At 47.6% G+C, this 16,380-nt stretch overlaps 1 protein-coding gene across 3 annotated transcripts in view; it reads right to left on the bottom strand.

Moving 5' to 3' along the window:
- The window catches only part of TENM3 (teneurin transmembrane protein 3), a gene marked incomplete at its 5' end in the record, with an annotated part of 598,576 nt that overhangs the window by 173,858 nt on the left and 408,338 nt on the right, over positions 1-16,380 (bottom strand). For all 3 annotated transcript variants that reach the window (XM_079779210.1, XM_079779209.1, XM_079779208.1), the window contains one exon: positions 4,672-4,909. In XM_079779210.1, coding sequence (XP_079635336.1) covers positions 4,672-4,909 — 238 coding nt within the window. The remainder of the gene's footprint in view (positions 1-4,671; positions 4,910-16,380) is intronic.

Here is a 16,380-nt window from a genome sequence, read left to right as displayed (position 1 = left end):
ATTAACTTCACAATTGCTGAAGGTCAGGGCTTCCGAGGAGAGTTACTGAGCTACACCGTTAAGTGCCGTGCTGTGGGGGTCAAGTCTAAGCCTTCCCTCAGCCGCCTGGAGTCTGGCTGTAGCTGCGATTGTGCCCAGAAGCAGCTATCGGATGGCCTGCAGGTGAACTACAGAAAGTATAAGGAATACTCAGCTCAAAGAAAAGGAACTGTGAGGAGGAAAATTCCACGCGCGTGGTCACTGTATCTGGGCACCGACTGTTATTTGTAGGCGATGGGTGATGAGGAACCAGACAGGTGTATCAACTGCAGGTGCTTGTTTGCGTCGTACTGTGACTGCAGGGGATCTGGAACTCACCGAGAGTATCGACCAGCACTCGTCTACTTTCTGAGCAGAAATGTGCAATACAGAGGTATCGATGGTCTCCCGCAGCAACACATGTTAGATTCATCAGAGAAAGGAAATACACATTTTTATGGACGCAAGCAACTGCTGGTGAAAAAGCCTGCTTTTTAAAGAAATCCAAATGAAAGCTATGCTAAACCAGACAGGACAAGGTAGGAACTATTTTACGTCTGCTCTCCAATTTACATAAACCGACCGTCTACACAGGACTGCGATTTTCCTGGATTTATTACACGCCCATGTGTGACCACCCGCTATCGATATACGCTGACAGGAGAAAAGGGGAGGGGCCGAAGGGAAAGACACAGAGATTCTCAGCTACATAAAGAATTTGGCACTTTATAGTTTATATCTTTTAATTATTTTTTTAAATATATTTTATTGACTTTTTACAGAGAGGAAGAGAGAGGGATAGAGAGTTAGAAATATCGATGAGAGAGAAACATCGATCAGCTGCCTCTTGCCCGCAACCAAGGTACATGCCCTTGACCGGAATCGAACCTGGGACCCTTGAGTCCGCAGGCCGAGGCTCTACCCACTGAGCCAAACCGGTTTCGGCTATAGTTTATATCTTTTAAAGGGCAGTTTCGGGACAGCCAGAATCAGTAAAATGAGTGTATAGAAATAACAGAAATAATTGCCAAAGATGAAACTCTACAGTAGATTAACAACTTGTTAAAGGCAGACACAGTGCAGATAAAGTTGTTCACGTAGCTGAAACGGAGCCTGAGACTCCTGCTCAATAGGGAACCTTAACTAAAAAAAGGAAAAAATCAATGATAAGGAAGGCCGGTTCCTCCTCTCAGGAGTCCCAACCAAGCGAGACTAGGGAAGAAGCCACCGCTCGGCTGTGTCAGTGCCCCGTCCTGCTCAGGCTGGTGCCACTCGGTGCCCGCAAGCGGAAACGCCTCGTCTTTTTTTTTTTAGTCCTCACCCGAGGATAATTTTTCCATTGATTTTCAGACAGAGTGGACGGGAACAATGAGGGGGATGAGAGAGAGAAACATCGATTGGTTGCCTCCTGCACATGCCCTTGACCGGGAATCGAACCAGCGACCCTTCAGTCTGTGGGCCGACGCTCTAACCACTGAGAAAACTGGCCAGGGCTAAAATGCCACATCTTTTTTTTTCTTTTTTAATCCTCACCTGAGGAAATTCTTTCCATTGATTTTTAGAGAGAGCGGGAGGGAGAGGGAGAGACAGAGAAACACCGATGTGAGAGAGGTACATGGATGGGTTGCCTCCCGCGTGCCCCCACCAGGGCTGGGAATCTGCAACCACGGTACGTGCCCTTGACGGGAATCGAACCCAGGACCCTTCAGTCCGCAGGCTGATGCTCTGTCCACCGAGCCAAACCGGCTAGGGCTGGAATGCCTTTTGATCATCAATAGTTATAAGGTGTGAACATTAAAAATGAGAAAATAAAGCCATATTACAAATTAACATTTTTAGCATGATAGACAATTTTTAGATTCATTATTTGTTATGCATATATGAGATAACTAGAGGCTCAGTGCATGATTGAATCATGCACATGTAGGGTCCCCTACACGCTTTCGCTTTTGATCACGGGGAGCTGGGTGCCTGTCCGCTGGTGTACCAGGCGCCGGAGGCTTCTGAAAGGCCTGCTGCCTGAGTGGACAGGCACCCAGCTCCCACACTTTTGCTTTCGATTGCGGGGGAGCTGAGTGCCTGCTGCCTGAGCGGACAGGCACTCAGCTCCCCCGCTTTTGATGGTTCGCGCGGCGGGATGTCAGCTCGCTGCCCCAGAGGCCCCTTCTGTGCCGCAGCACAGCCATGGCGCAGACGCTGAGCTCGTGACACTGCTGGCGACGCAGCTCAGCATCCCGCCGGCCCAATCAGCTACCCCGGCCACCACGAGTCCCGCCCCCCCGCGCCTCCTGGCCAATCATGGGCATAGCGAAGGTACGGTCAATTTGCATATTTGTCTATTATTAGGTAGGATACCATCGGGTAGATTTTCTACCTATGTCAGTTCATAAAACCTAAGATGCAATTCCATTGGTGGTTCAATAACTATATTGCTCTGAAACGGAATTTCCAATGGTATTGCTTTGCTATCACCCTCAGAGTGATTTCTGAATACAGAGATATCAGCTACGATTTCACACACAGCCCCAATGGGCTGCACTCTGAAGAGCTACTTTCTTTCCTGACTTTTACCAACCAAAAATTCAGTAGTATAACATGACGAATAACAAGAACACAGCTTATCTTCTTGCAAATTATTCCAGATCTCGTCACTCTAAGACATGGCCTGAAGGAACAGCGACCGTCCTCATGACAATAGAATTTTTGAGTCTCCTGTGCTACAGAGAACACCCCTGAAATTAAACATGCTTCTGATGACTCAACCGGACATATTTCAAAAAGATTTATCAAAGCAATAAACACCAACTACAACACAATTATCCATATTCACTTGTATGACTCCACTGTAAAATTCCTTCTTTCCTAATAAAATTTTTCCAAGTGACAATAGTGAGTCAGCACTGATGAGTGGTTCGGTGGGCGCTAATCAATGACACTGGGTAGAGTTAGCTCTGTGCTCGGCACCTGGGTTGGGGGGGGGGGGAGGTGTGTGCACATGACTCCGTGCTCAGTGAGGAAATCCGCCAATCGGCCGACTTCTCCTGTACTTCCTCTTTCTAATTCCTCAGGAAGAGGGTCCACAGTAGAAAACAAACAATACAACTGCAGCTACTCCTGGCTGCACTACAGATAAAGGTACAAGAGTACCTGGCACTTCCCAGGTCAAGAGTAAAAGAAAACACAGCAAGATTTTTATTGTTGTGTCCCAATTTCAATGTCAAACAGTTCCTTATGTGTACATGTCAGCAATGACTTGTATGCATGCATATAAGCCTAACCAGTGGTCACGGACAACAGGGGGGGTGGGGGCATACATGGGGAGGGGTTTGGGATGGGAATGGGGGGATGAAGACAATTATGTGATACCATAATCAATAAAGTAATTTTTTTAAAAAAAGATTTTTATTGTTGACAACTAACTGTGAGGCCCTCCTGTCCTGCTCATCCTCAGGGCAAAATTCCTTTAGATGGTGCATTTAATGGCAAAAAAAAAAAAAAAAAAAAAGGAATTGATGCATAGTGAGACCATTGTGTCATCCAAGCCTGATTTAGATGCTGACACCCACAAAGGGGGGTACTCAGGAGCAGGCACTGTAGGGGACACTCTCCCTGGGTATCCAGTCCTCTGTTTCTGGGTTTTATATGGTGACCATGCTTTCCCTCTAAGTCTAATGGGAACTCAGGGCAGAGCAGAACTAAATACTCATGGGACTGTCAGGGTCACGTGGCTGCAAAGCTGCCGATGAGAGCCATGCGGCGGGACCCCGCCCTCTCTGCTTGTGTCGCACATGATGAACGGAGACACGGCCGTGGAGGTTCGGGCCAAAGACAGAGGTCAAGCCTCCTGCATCTGGAGACATTTAATCATGAAGAGGATCGGCTCCCACCGCTCTCCCTGGTCTGCACTTTGGTACGGACAGGCTGCCAGCCCCGGGCCCGCCGGTGCCGCGGTTCACGGAAACACCAGCGCGTGTGCAGACCGAGCACGCGGCCGGCGCAGCTCGGGAAGAGCGGGAGACGGGCCGGCACGCAGAGGCGGGGGGAGAGACTCCGCGGGTGACAGGTCGCTAGTGGCCTGATGACGCCCGAGGATGAGTTTCAGAAAGGGAGCCGAACCGTTCACCATCAGGAAGGACTGCAAAGGCCCTGCCGAGGGGGAACGGGGTGTTTCAGGCAAGAAAGATGGAGAGCAGGTCCCACCCCTCACCCTGCAGAAAACGATAATGTCCCAACCGTCCCCTGACTGGTGCTCAAGTTCCGTACGTGGGAGTCCACCTCGAATTTACGACGGAATGGACACGGTCCAGTTGGGGAAAGTAGGGATGTCTAGTACAAGGTAGACACGAACCGTGTTCACAGAGCCCTGAATCCCATTTTCCATCTCTGTCCTTGTCTAAACATATGTGATGATTTGTGCACAAGGAAGAAAAAAACAAACAAAAAAAAGGTAGTAAGGGAGAGTTCACTGGCCCCATCACCTGGAACCGTTCTTAGAAAAGAGAAAACAGCGTACGCAAGTTTGGTAAGTTGCTTTTCCTACGAAAAAGGCGGGGCGTGTTTAACTGAAACTCTCCGTGTGGCCGTACTAAGCGTGTGGCCCTACTAAGCGCATGGCCCTACTAAGCGGGCGCCCCGAGCCGCGGGAGGAGTTACCTGCTTTCCAGTGGAACATTACTGCCAAGGACCCAGCTGTCCTGCAGCTGGACGGACTCGGGTGTGGTTTGCAGCTCGGCGGGCAGCGCAGCCGGCGGGGCCGGGCTCTGGGTCCTCCTGCTGGTCAGGGAGTTCCTGTTGAGGGAGGTGACGGACGGGTGGTGCTGGGCGGCGTGCTGCTTGTGGGCCGGGGGCAGCGGCTGCAGCGTGGACTGGCCGTGGCCGTTGGCAGGTGGCTCTGCAAACGGAGAAGGAAGCTCGTTACAGGTGTGTGTGCGCAGCCACACCTCCGCACGCGGCCCCGCTTCCCGGGGATCCGCTGGGCGTGAGTCAGAATGGAAAACGGCCTATGAACCCACGGCCTCGTACATGTGCATGTTATTCTATTAAGCGGGCGTTCGGCGACATTCTCTAAGCGCGGCTTTACCCTTGATACGCAGAGCTCTAATTAATATACAACAGATGGCAAAATGGCTTTTGGTTCTAATTTGCTTCAGACTTTTTTTTTTTTTCATCTGGCTTTATTCACACCTACAGGAAACACACCCGACAGCTCCCCTAATGCGCCTTTTGATTCCAGCTTTATTTAAACAAACCAACCCTGAAATTAAATGGGTAGTTTCGGTAGAACACAAAGGTTTTCGAAACGCGTATAATCTCTATAATTATTTGATGGCTTTTTTTTTTTTTTTAAAGAGTTATTTAACCGCAATAAATTATGCCAAGCTCGCTGCTCGACAGCGGCGGATCTGCTTTAGTGCGTCCCGGACGCGCAGGTCTGCGCCGCGACCCGCTCAGAGGCGCCCAGGGCTCTCCAGCAGAAGGTCGCCGGGAAGCAGACGCTGTTTCATGGATGTTTAACAGAATCACATCTGGCTACCGCGTCACAACACCCGGAGACGTAACGACCGTGACACTCGTTAGGACGCACAACGGATTTGCCGATTTCACAGCGGGCGGCAGGACTGCGGGCGGAGTCAGTGCAGGTGGCCAGAGCGGCGTGCGCCCCTGTGTCAGTGGTACAGAAATTCTGTCCTAAACCAGAATCCTAAGAGATCCAGAAAACGTCCAAATATAAATACAACGTTAGGCTGTCACCAGAAAAGGGTTCCCTCACGCTAAGATGTCCTAAGTTAAAGGTTGCAGATTCTGAGCCATACTTTTCAACCTCATGACCTAGCGTTGGAAATGCCAGAATTCACACATACGACATTTTAGCAAGCAGACAGAGGACTCCTTAATTTCATGCTAAACTTATGATGGCTCCACACACACAGATGTCAATTTTTTACTAAATGTAGTTCAAAGGGCAATATAATTTTAAAGTGATGTATTAAGCCATGCTATTAATATAAATGCACCTATTAAAAGGGAATCGGAACCACAGGGACTATCTTTCATCGACAATGTGAACTCCAGCAGTGAGGAAGCCAAATAATACAGTCAGGCATTATAATTCTGGTCACATGAAATGAAGGCATGCTATATAATAGTCTAAATATATCTTACTAAAGCTCTTTACAGGGTACACCAATTAAAATAAGCCCCCCCCCCCCATAGCATATAATATCAGTCATTACTGGGTGCTCCGATTGGTCTCAAATAATCCATTTCACATCATTTAACAAGTAATAATTTCTTACTCTTGAAACGAGGGCCAGAGATACCGCCTAAATATACGAAAAAAGCTGCTTCCCCGCCAGTCTCTATTCGTGACGATCCCATACCAGACACTGGAGAGACCTTGCCCAGTCCATTGCTTTGGTGCTCATGAAAAATTATGTGTCTAAACCTCAGTTAAATTGAAACTAGCCTTTGGGGGAAACGGCAGAGTTAAACCAGCACACAGTTTTCATGGTGTTAGAAAAAATGAAACGGGCAGTTTAAAATTCATAGAAGATTTATCACTCAGGTACACTGAGTAATTAACTAGCTCTGCCTTCCCAGCATCCGTGCATGTGCGTGTCGCTAAGGGACATTTCAAGCTGCTTGTTGGACGACAGAATAAGCCACAGTTACCGGGGCCTCAAGGGTGTATACACCACAGGGTGGGGTCAATGGAATGGAAACAGGGAAAAGTTCTAAGATTGTGTCTGAAAAGAGGAAGAGGGCTGGGTCAGATGACTCCGTGTTTTTAAGCATAGTGCCGTGAAAGAGTGGTACTGTAAAATACATAATGTATTCTCTATCTCACATATAGAATTATAATAATTTGTTCCATATAATTCTATATTACATGTACTGTGTACTAGAGGTCCGATGCGAGAAATTCGTGCAAGGGGCTTGGCCCTCACAGCCGCGGCTTCGTCCGGAAGGTCGTTTGGCTGTCTGGTCTAATTAGCATATTACGCTTTTATTATTATAGATGAGCTACAGGTTGCCCCCAAAATGTATACACACTTGAACAGCTTACAGGTCAATTTTGAAAATGAAATGTATTTTAATAAACACTGCCTTTGTAATTATTCCAAGTGTGGGTATGCATTTTTGGGGAATACTCTATGCAGAATAAATTATAAGTAAGGTATTACAATACATAAAGGAAAGAGCTGTGTAGCAGCAGCCACAATGCCACATTAATTTCTAACTCTGTCAGCAGCACGACAGGGGGCCTCCGTTTCCTCATCTGTAAGATGGAAGTCACACTGCCCCATCGAGCTATTAGTGCAACCTAAGGATTCAATGAAATACACTCATTCATTCATTTATTCTCCCAGCCATCCTGCATACATATATCAGGTCTCTATGTTCCAAGGATATGCTGTTAACAACAGGTGAACGCACTGTGTCAATGGGAAGGCATTATGAATGTTCAGATTGTTATTGAGAATTAAATGATTTTAAGATATATTATCACTGTCAAATATTTCAACAGGTTGAACCTAAGATTCTCAATCTTAAAGCAAATAAAAAGATAAACAGCGAGAAAAAGCTTCCATAGAAGGTTTCAAAAACAGTTTGGGCCACTGTGGCTTCCTCTAGGTTCCCTCGTTCCCTCAGCACCGATGTCTGGGAACGTAGAATGTACATCCTGCAAAGACCCACGCTCTTGCCAGCTGTGTGTCCGGGCTATTTCCGCTCAGTGCGTCCTGCCTGCTGGGACCTCGTATGATCGGACTACGTAATCAGGAGACCTACCAGCAACACAAATCCAGATGATAAAAGCTCGGGCCCATCTAAAATTTGATGGAACAGAGTTAAGGGCAGCGCCTGAGTGGATGAGCTGAATGGCCAGAAATGTAAACTCTGCAGCAGCCCACGAACAGAAGCCAGGCCGCGGCCTCGGCGGGCGGTCAGTGCTACCTCCGGCGTTTTGGACTCATTAGGACACAAACCTGGTTGCGTATGTGCTTATCTATACCAACGTTTTCAAGACAGAGTAAGTTCCCACAGGAGAACAAGATAAAATAAAACTAAACGTAGCCCAAAAGGAAGACAGAATAACAGAAAACGGAAAGATAAGATAAAGCCAGGTGTGAGGTGAGCGGGCAAAACCCCGGCTGTGTAGTTCTATGTATTTTTAAAGTAGGATACAAATGTGGCTCTACATTATCTAGTTGTCAAAACAAGGAGAAAAACAAGTCCAGTTACATAATTTGGAGTGTTTTCGAGATTAAAGAGTTTGCTTAGAAAAGTGGAACTATTACTGGCACTGAGAATGGAGAGAAAATTCTCAAGTCCTCGTACGAGGAACTGAACATCCAGGGAAAGTTTTTTTTGTTTTTTTAAAATATATTTTATTGATTTTTTACAGAGAGGAGGGGAGAGGGATAGAGAGTTAGAAACATCGATGAGAGAGAAACATCGATCAGCTGCCTCCTGCACACTTCGTACTGGGGATGTGCCCGCAACCAAGGTACGTGCCCTTGACCGGAATCGAACCTGGGACCTTTCAGTCCGCAGGCTGAGCTCTATCCACTGAGCAAAACCGGTTTCGGCTCCAGGGAAAGTTTTATGACCGAGCTTCAACACTGACAGGAAGAGGCAGGAAGCAGGGACGAGACTGGGAGACCAGCCCCAGAGTCTAGCACAGGCGGGCAAATCCACACTAGAACCGCCTAACCGTTAACTGCAGGCTTTGCGGTAAGCTAGGCCACTGACACCGGCTTTGCGCTGACGTGGGAAGAAAATCGGGATGCAATGGCTGTTCCAGATGGGACAGCACATCACAGTCACCAGGTTTAATGCTCCCGAAACCTAGCTCTCAACAGGTCACTTTACTCCAAAAGGCCCCCTTGGCCTCGGACACCTAAAGGTGAGTGGTGTACTTGTTCAGAGAGAGCCCCAAACATATTCTTGCAAATGTTTTCCCATGAACCCTCTTATCTTTGTTCACGTCAAGCCTGCTGTCCCCCTCGTGTCCACTGATGCTTAGTTGCTTCTCCCCAGAAAGACATGTTCCTTCTTCTTTCTCTACCCAAATCCCAGCATTTCAAACTCTAAGGTGACAGCCTTCCGGTTCTCTTCAACAGAGGGCAGTGATCGCTTCTCTGAGACTTATTTTAATTTTTGTTCATCTTCACCCGAGCTTTTTTTCCACTGATATTTAGAGAGAGTGGAGGGGGAGGGAGAGACAGAGATACACACCGATGTGAGAGAGAGACATCGATTGGTTGCCTCCTGCTTGCACCCCGACCAGGGCCCAGGAACCTGCAATCAAGGTGTGTGCCCTTGACCGGAATCGAACCCGGGACCTTCAGTCCACAGGCTGACGCTCTAGCCACTGAACCAAACCGGCTAGGGCTCTGAGGTTCATTTTAGCTGTTCCTTTTCTCACGGCTCTCTCCACTTTCCCCTCGGTATTACAACTCATCTTAGGGGTCTCATGTCCCCTGCTAGAGTCTCCATGGGACAGGTTCATGTCCACTTCACTTCGGAACCCCCTAAAGCAGTGATGGCGAACCTCTGACACGCGTGTCAGTGCCATTTTTGATGACACGCGGCCTCTGAGGCGGCCGCATGCTGAGGATGAAACATTGATGTTATTTAAACTATAAATATCGCGAAATAATGTTTTTTCCTCAAAGTGACACACTACCCGAGTTATGCTCAGTTTTTTGGCAAAGTTTGACACACCAAGCTCAAAAGGTTGCCCATCACTGCCCTCAAGACCACACAAGGATAAATACTCAATAAATTATTTGCTGAGTGAATGGTGATTTGTGAAGAAGTCAATGAAGAGAGGCTGAGGTGGTGAAAATTGGAGCCTGCCCATACTGTCTTTAATTGTAAAGCAATTAATTACAAACATGTCTTATTTCCCCAACTAAATTCTTTTTGGAAAAAAGAATATTTTTATTGACTTTTTCTTTTTTTTTTTTTAAGAGAGGAAGGGAGAGGGATAGATAGAAACATCGATGAGAGAGAATCATTGATCGGCTGCCTCCTACTGGGGGTTGAGCCTGCAACCTTGGCATGTGCCCTGACCAGGAATCGAACCGTGACCTCCTGGGCCGACGCTCATTCACTGAGCCACACTGGCTGGGCCCCGACTAAATTCTTAGATCCTGAAAGGCAGGGACTCTCACTGCAGTTTCCTTGGATTTCTCAGGACCTTCACGAAGCCGTGAACTTCAAAGACTCCTAGAAATGTGCTGACTGGTTAGTGACATGAATACAACAACAGCATCTTGGGGAGACGGTGGGGGGGGGGGTCATCTCATCCAGGCAGGGTCCATGCCACCCACCCAGAAACTGGCTTTTAGGAATATTTCTTTGGAACCATGACAGATGTCCCAATATTTAAAATCTACCTTTGAAGTGCAAATAATGGGAAGATTATATATAAAATACACCGAGTCTTAAATATCATTATATAAGATGTAATATATAAAGTATATATTATCAGTTACCAAGTAAAGTATGTTTTTCTTGTAGTTTAAAGCTTATGATTAGAAATGCTCCAAATTAAATATTTTAGAAAAGGTGCAGGTTCTTTTTTCAAAACAGTCTTCCCTGCCTTTCTGTGTTTAAAATAAAAATTTTGGCACTCTGCTGACTAACAATTATGTTATCATATCCAACCAGTGTCTTAACTCAGTTCGGTCTTCCTTTTGCAAGTTCCTACTGCTTGCTTTTATTGGATAGATTGAGCAAAAATTAATAAATATCAGACAAGCTATTGTTCATTTCGCTCAGCCCTTCCCCACCAAACAGTTCAGCTTTTCAACAGTCATGAAGGCTGGCCCCTGACCCGATCCGCAGGGGTAGCAACTTGGGTCACAGTCCACACTCAGTACGTGTGGGGACCATTAGGCCACAACAGGGCTGGTGGCTAACGGGGTACACATTCCAGTTTAAGAACTTGTAAACCCCGCCTCCTGACAAATGCAGCAAGTGCTGACTGACCCTGCAGGGGAAGGAAAGAAACGTTTGACACGGTTCCTAACCAGGCTGCGGTCATGAGTCAGGGAGGTCAAAGGTGCCACGGAGACAAAGGGCCATGGATGTGGGATTTTCCGTGTTCCTGGGATACTCAGTCTTCTGTGGGGTGCTGCCCCGATAAGCTCCCCATCGCCAGGAGCCCCATTTCTTTGACTGTGCTTACTGAAAGGAGGTGAGAGACTGGGCCTGGGCACAGAGTGGTAACTTATCAGGGGCGGGAAGATACGGGCACGTGGTGAGGAGAAGAGAAGCCACTGAAGAGCCGATCACAGGAAGTGAGAACACAATCAGATAGGTCTGCGGAGCAAATGATTTCCCGTTAACAGGCAAGCAAACAAGACTCAGAAAGGTCGTGGGAATAAAAATGAAACCAATGTCCTGCCGATTCCCACACAAGAGGAATCTGATCGCATGATCCTGACGCTGGTCCGTCCCTCCCGTCTTGTATGACCGCAGGACCGTGTTGAGGAATAAAAAGGGGACACCTGGTGTTTTCATGTATCCGGGCGCATGTGCTGGTTTGAGTTTTTAAATGAAAAGCCGCCCTGGCAGCTTCCAGTGTGTGCAGTGCAGCTCCCGGCTGACGGACGGCCTTGGGCTGTGGTCTCCGGGGAGCAGAGCGAAAATGGGCTTTCAAACAGGGAAGCTGGGGGGAATGATACCTGCAGGCAGATCAAAACACTGAGTGTGGGCGCGCTGGAGTGCGGGCCTCTGCTCACCCCGGGGGATCGGCAGAGGGGCTGGCACTGGCTCTGAGCAGGGGTCCCATGGCCACAACCCCTGCTCGTCCGCCCACTCCCTTCGCTCTGTCCTCCTCTTCCCTCCCTGGATCGCCCTCCCTGGAAGGCAGCTGTGGGCTGGCTGCAAAGGTCCCCTGGGAAGAAGTGAGGGAGAAGCTAGGGGCGGGGACCTGGGCTGCTGGGAAAGAACTGTCTGCAGTTGAGTCAAATCTGCAAACAAAAGACAAATGGGAGCTGGAGAGAGGGAGCTGGAGGGAGGGCAGGAGGGGGAGAGGAAAGGGGGAGGGGGAGAGAAACACAAACGAACAAAAACGTTTTTAACTTGACCCAACTGAGAGGAACATTCATCCGTGCTTCGTCTTGGCTACTAACGGTTGCTTGTTTCTATTTGATAAAGGGAACAGAAAGTATAGCGGGTGATTTAAGCACTCACATGACTGCCAGCTGAATCAATGAATACGCTCAGCTCCAGAACGAGACACAGTTAGAAGGAGCCACGCCCATGGGCTGGTGATGAGCAGGGGTGGGTGGATGTCTTTGCTTCTGTATCAGGAAATGGACTCACCCTCACTTCACTTCCTGGCCACACCGTTACCTGTCCTCCTACCCGTCTCAGAGGAAATGCAAGTTTTTTCCAAAACTCACCTCTCCCTAGAGACAGGTCACCCACACAAAACCCAGAAAGCTCTTCTGTTGTCCACTTCACTGTCACGTTAGTTGTGAGAACCCTGAGAAGGAAGACACCTACCAAGAAAGGCTCCTGGTGGCCAACCGGGCTCAAACGTGCCAAAAAGCAGAGCCTAGCAGCCACTGCTGCTCTGGGGCATCTCCCCCAAACTGCACATCAGGGAGAGGCCTGCCTGCAGGGCCCCTGCCATCGGAGCCAGCCCTCAGGAAGGAGTTCCCGGGGCCCTATTTCCACCAATAGGGCGGAGGCTCCCTCTGTCCAATCAGAGCTCCACAGCTCTGACCAACACCAGCAGCTCTATTCTGACCAATCAGAGCAGCGCCTTGTGGACCAATCGGAGTTTGAGTATTTGGAGTCCTCGTTTGCATGAGGATGGACCCATCAGGCGCCCAGGGTGGGGCCTTGGGTCCATGTAAGCCAGCTCCCCGCTGCTCTGGAAACCCACGTCCCCTGCAGACTGCTCTTCCCTGGCTGCGCGGGCACCTGCCATGTCTCCTCAGCTCTGTCTCCCTGCTCTGCCTGTCACTATGGAGCTGCTCTGCCCTGAACAGTTTCCTTCTTGGGGATTCCTGTTGACACTGAATGGGCGCCAACAAGCACCCGTTAACAGTTTTGACTACAGTGGCCAGCTCCGAGTACCAGGACAAATCACAGCCAGCTTTTGATCTTGAAAATCCCAGTCTCAATGTGGGGTTTGGCTTCACCTTTTGTTCCATTCTCGGCGAACTCAGCGACCGCACAGAGGAAGGTGCTTTCCTGGATTTTCTGACGGGAAATTTAACACCACCCCCTTCCTCCGGCTACTTCTCAGGATTTATCCGGAAGGATGTGTTATACATTCAAAAACGTCATGACACCGAAAAGAGTGAATTAGATATAAAAACGTCTCCTTTGCCCAGAAAATAACCTATGTATTGCAGGCCATTCGTTGCCACTGCTTCCCTAGGAAGGAAAAAATTAAGTAGCAGGAGTTTTCCTTATACATGGGGAGAATCTGAGTCAGGGAGATATGGGATTTCAGCAAGACTGCAACTCAGCTGAGTTCCTACTAGAGCAAAACATTTAGACGGTCAGAGCGCTTTCTCCTCTCCTTTCCCACCTGCCCTCCCAAATCCTATGTTAATAAGATAACCACCTGCAGTGGTATAACGGAAACTGGGAAAGAAAGACCTCGCCTCACTCAGAAAATCACTTTCCCATAAACCTGCTCCTCTGGATCATTATTTTATCCAGTGATTCTCACACAAGACAAGTATTCGGAAATGAATTGTCCACTGACGTACCTCTGCAGGTCTCTGGTTAAAATAGCGTAACAATTTTCACCACTCATTATCTGCCACAGACATTTCAGATAGTACCATACAAGTCAAATGAAAAATTTTAAAAATGTGCTTTAAAACCATAAAATCCCGTATAAGTAAACAATATCCTTCGTATCACCATCATCAGCCGATTGATTGCGAGGCTATTTATATAAAGACGCATGGTATGAAAAAAAAGCCCAGAGCTGTGGAAGGAAGCCGGGTACTGACCAGAGGACATTATGTAAGTGAGCACAGATGGAGTCATTTACCATACCCACTGAGTTAGTGAGAATTTGGTTTAGTTTCTCTAGGGCCATGCTTTGAAGATTAGAAGAAATCATCAAAGGACATCTTTAAATCTTTGTATTCTCTTTTTTTCTTTGAGAGTCCATTGTACTCTCTATTTCAAGCAATGTGGTAACCTAGATTACCTAGCATCTCGTTGCTATAAAATACCCAGAACTTCCCTGACCGGTTTGGCTCAGTGGATAGAGCGTCGGCCTATGGAGTGAAGGGTCCCAGGTTCGATTCCGGTCAAGGGCAATGTACCTTGGTTGTGGGCACAACCCCAGTAGGGGGTGTGCAGGAGGCAGCTGATCGATGTTTCTCTCTCATCGATGTTTCTAACTCTCTATCCCTCTTCCTTCCTCTCTATAAAAAAATCAATAAAATATATTTTAAAAAAATACCCAGAACTGCTGGGTAGAATATAATAAATACCTTTTAGGTTACTTGCATTTAGTATATCTATTGAGTGTCTAACATGTGCCAGGCTTTGGTTCAGGCACTGAGGATAGAGCAGTGAACAAAACAGCCAACAATTTCAGCCCAACAGCAGAACTTACACTTTAGGTTAATACAGCTGAACTGAGAAGAAAGGATTGGCCAGAATCCGAGGGGGGAGAAAGGGTGCTGAGAGCCTGTGAGGAGACACTGTCGCTTCCCAGTGGAGATTGGCCAGTCTCTGTAACCATTTCATGATGAAATCGGAGAGAATGCCTCCATTGTTACTAAGACCCCCTACCTGACGTGCTATACTCTCAGTCTAAGAATAGAGTTAAAAAAAAAAATCTTCTCATGGCAGCTGGAGCAATAAGGAATCTTGCTGTGTTGTCTTAAGCTCTGGCCGAGAACAAAACAACTCTTGAAAATGTTAAACACTGGCCTGGCCTTCCCTGGGAAGTATGAGGTTGAAACTTATACTATCCAGGAATTCTGGAACCCCCCGGGCCAAGCAAGTCGTATAAAAAGGGGTCCTGGGCTGGTCGGTGTGTCTCACCTAAGAACCAGGAGGTCATGGTTCCATTCCCGGACAAGGGCACATGCCTGGGTTGTGGGCTTGATCTCCAGTGGGGGGCGTGCAGGAGGCAGCCAATCAATGACTCTCTCTCATCATGGATGTTTCTATCTCTCTCTCCCTCTCCCTTCCTCTCTTGGAAATCAATATAAAAAAAAACACACTTTAAAAAAAGTGGTCCTGTATCAGCAACGCTCCTTCCCAGTGACCTGGCAGAAGCAAACGCAAACCTTCTTTAAGAGACTCTGTGCTGGGCCCACGTCACAGAGGATTCCCACAGACAAAACACTGCTTCAACGCATTCACAACCCAAAATTACAAAGCTCAAGAGGAAACAACCCATGCGGAGCCAAATGCCACATACGAAGTAGACAGCAGGGATTTTCATCGAATCAGATAAAACCACAAGCATGTTTAGAATAATGAAGGGCTTAAACGATTTAACCAGTTAACTGCCATGACATTTTGAATTTAATTAAAAAAGGCCCGCCGCTTGCGTCTATGGACGCTTACGGCGTACAAATGGTTAGTAATATACGCATAAGGCATTAAGAAAAATAGGTGGTAGTTTTGAAACAAAGTAAAATGTGTAAAAATATGAAAAATGCGGCCACTGAAATTAGAAATGTATTGGATGGTTTAAACAGCACATTATTAGACACAACGGTAGAGGCGGCCAGTAAATTGGGAAAGAGATGTAGGAAACTCAGTGACGTGGCATCAGAAAGACCCAGAATGCTTAAATATGTAAAACAGTCCAATGACCAGAAAGCTAGGCTGAGAAAGTGCAATACACAGCAATTAAGAGGTCCAGAAGGCTAGAAGGGCATATTCCTTAGTTACTTAAACGTTCCTTCAAAGTTCCTAATATGTGTAATGTAAAATTACATAGACCATGAACTTACTCATCTCTTTCTCATTTCATATGGATTATCTCTGCTACTAGAGGCCCAGCGCACGAAATTTGTGCACTGGTAGGGTCCCAGTGGCTGCCGGCCACCGGCTGGAGCCTCCCCTCCCTTCCCTGGCTGGCCCCGCCCCCCTGGTCGAACTCCCGGAGGACCTCCGGGTCGAGGGGACAATTTGCATACTACGCTTTCATTATATAGGGTTCTTTTTTGTTATTGGGTAACAGCTGTTTTGCTTGTTTTATTTAAAAGGTAACTTCTCTTGAATGGCAATAGGTTCTCTTTGGAAGATATTCTGGCTTCTATGGTTGCTGCTCAAAAGGGCATAGTTCATCTCACGTGCCAAGCACCCTGGCCTATCCCAGTGGTGGGAACAGACGTCAGGTAC

Source organism: Cnephaeus nilssonii (genome assembly GCF_951640355.1).
Source record: "Cnephaeus nilssonii genome assembly, chromosome: 8".
Classification (NCBI taxonomy): domain Eukaryota; kingdom Metazoa; phylum Chordata; class Mammalia; order Chiroptera; family Vespertilionidae; genus Cnephaeus; species Cnephaeus nilssonii.
This window is presented reverse-complemented; position numbering and strand designations above follow the sequence as displayed.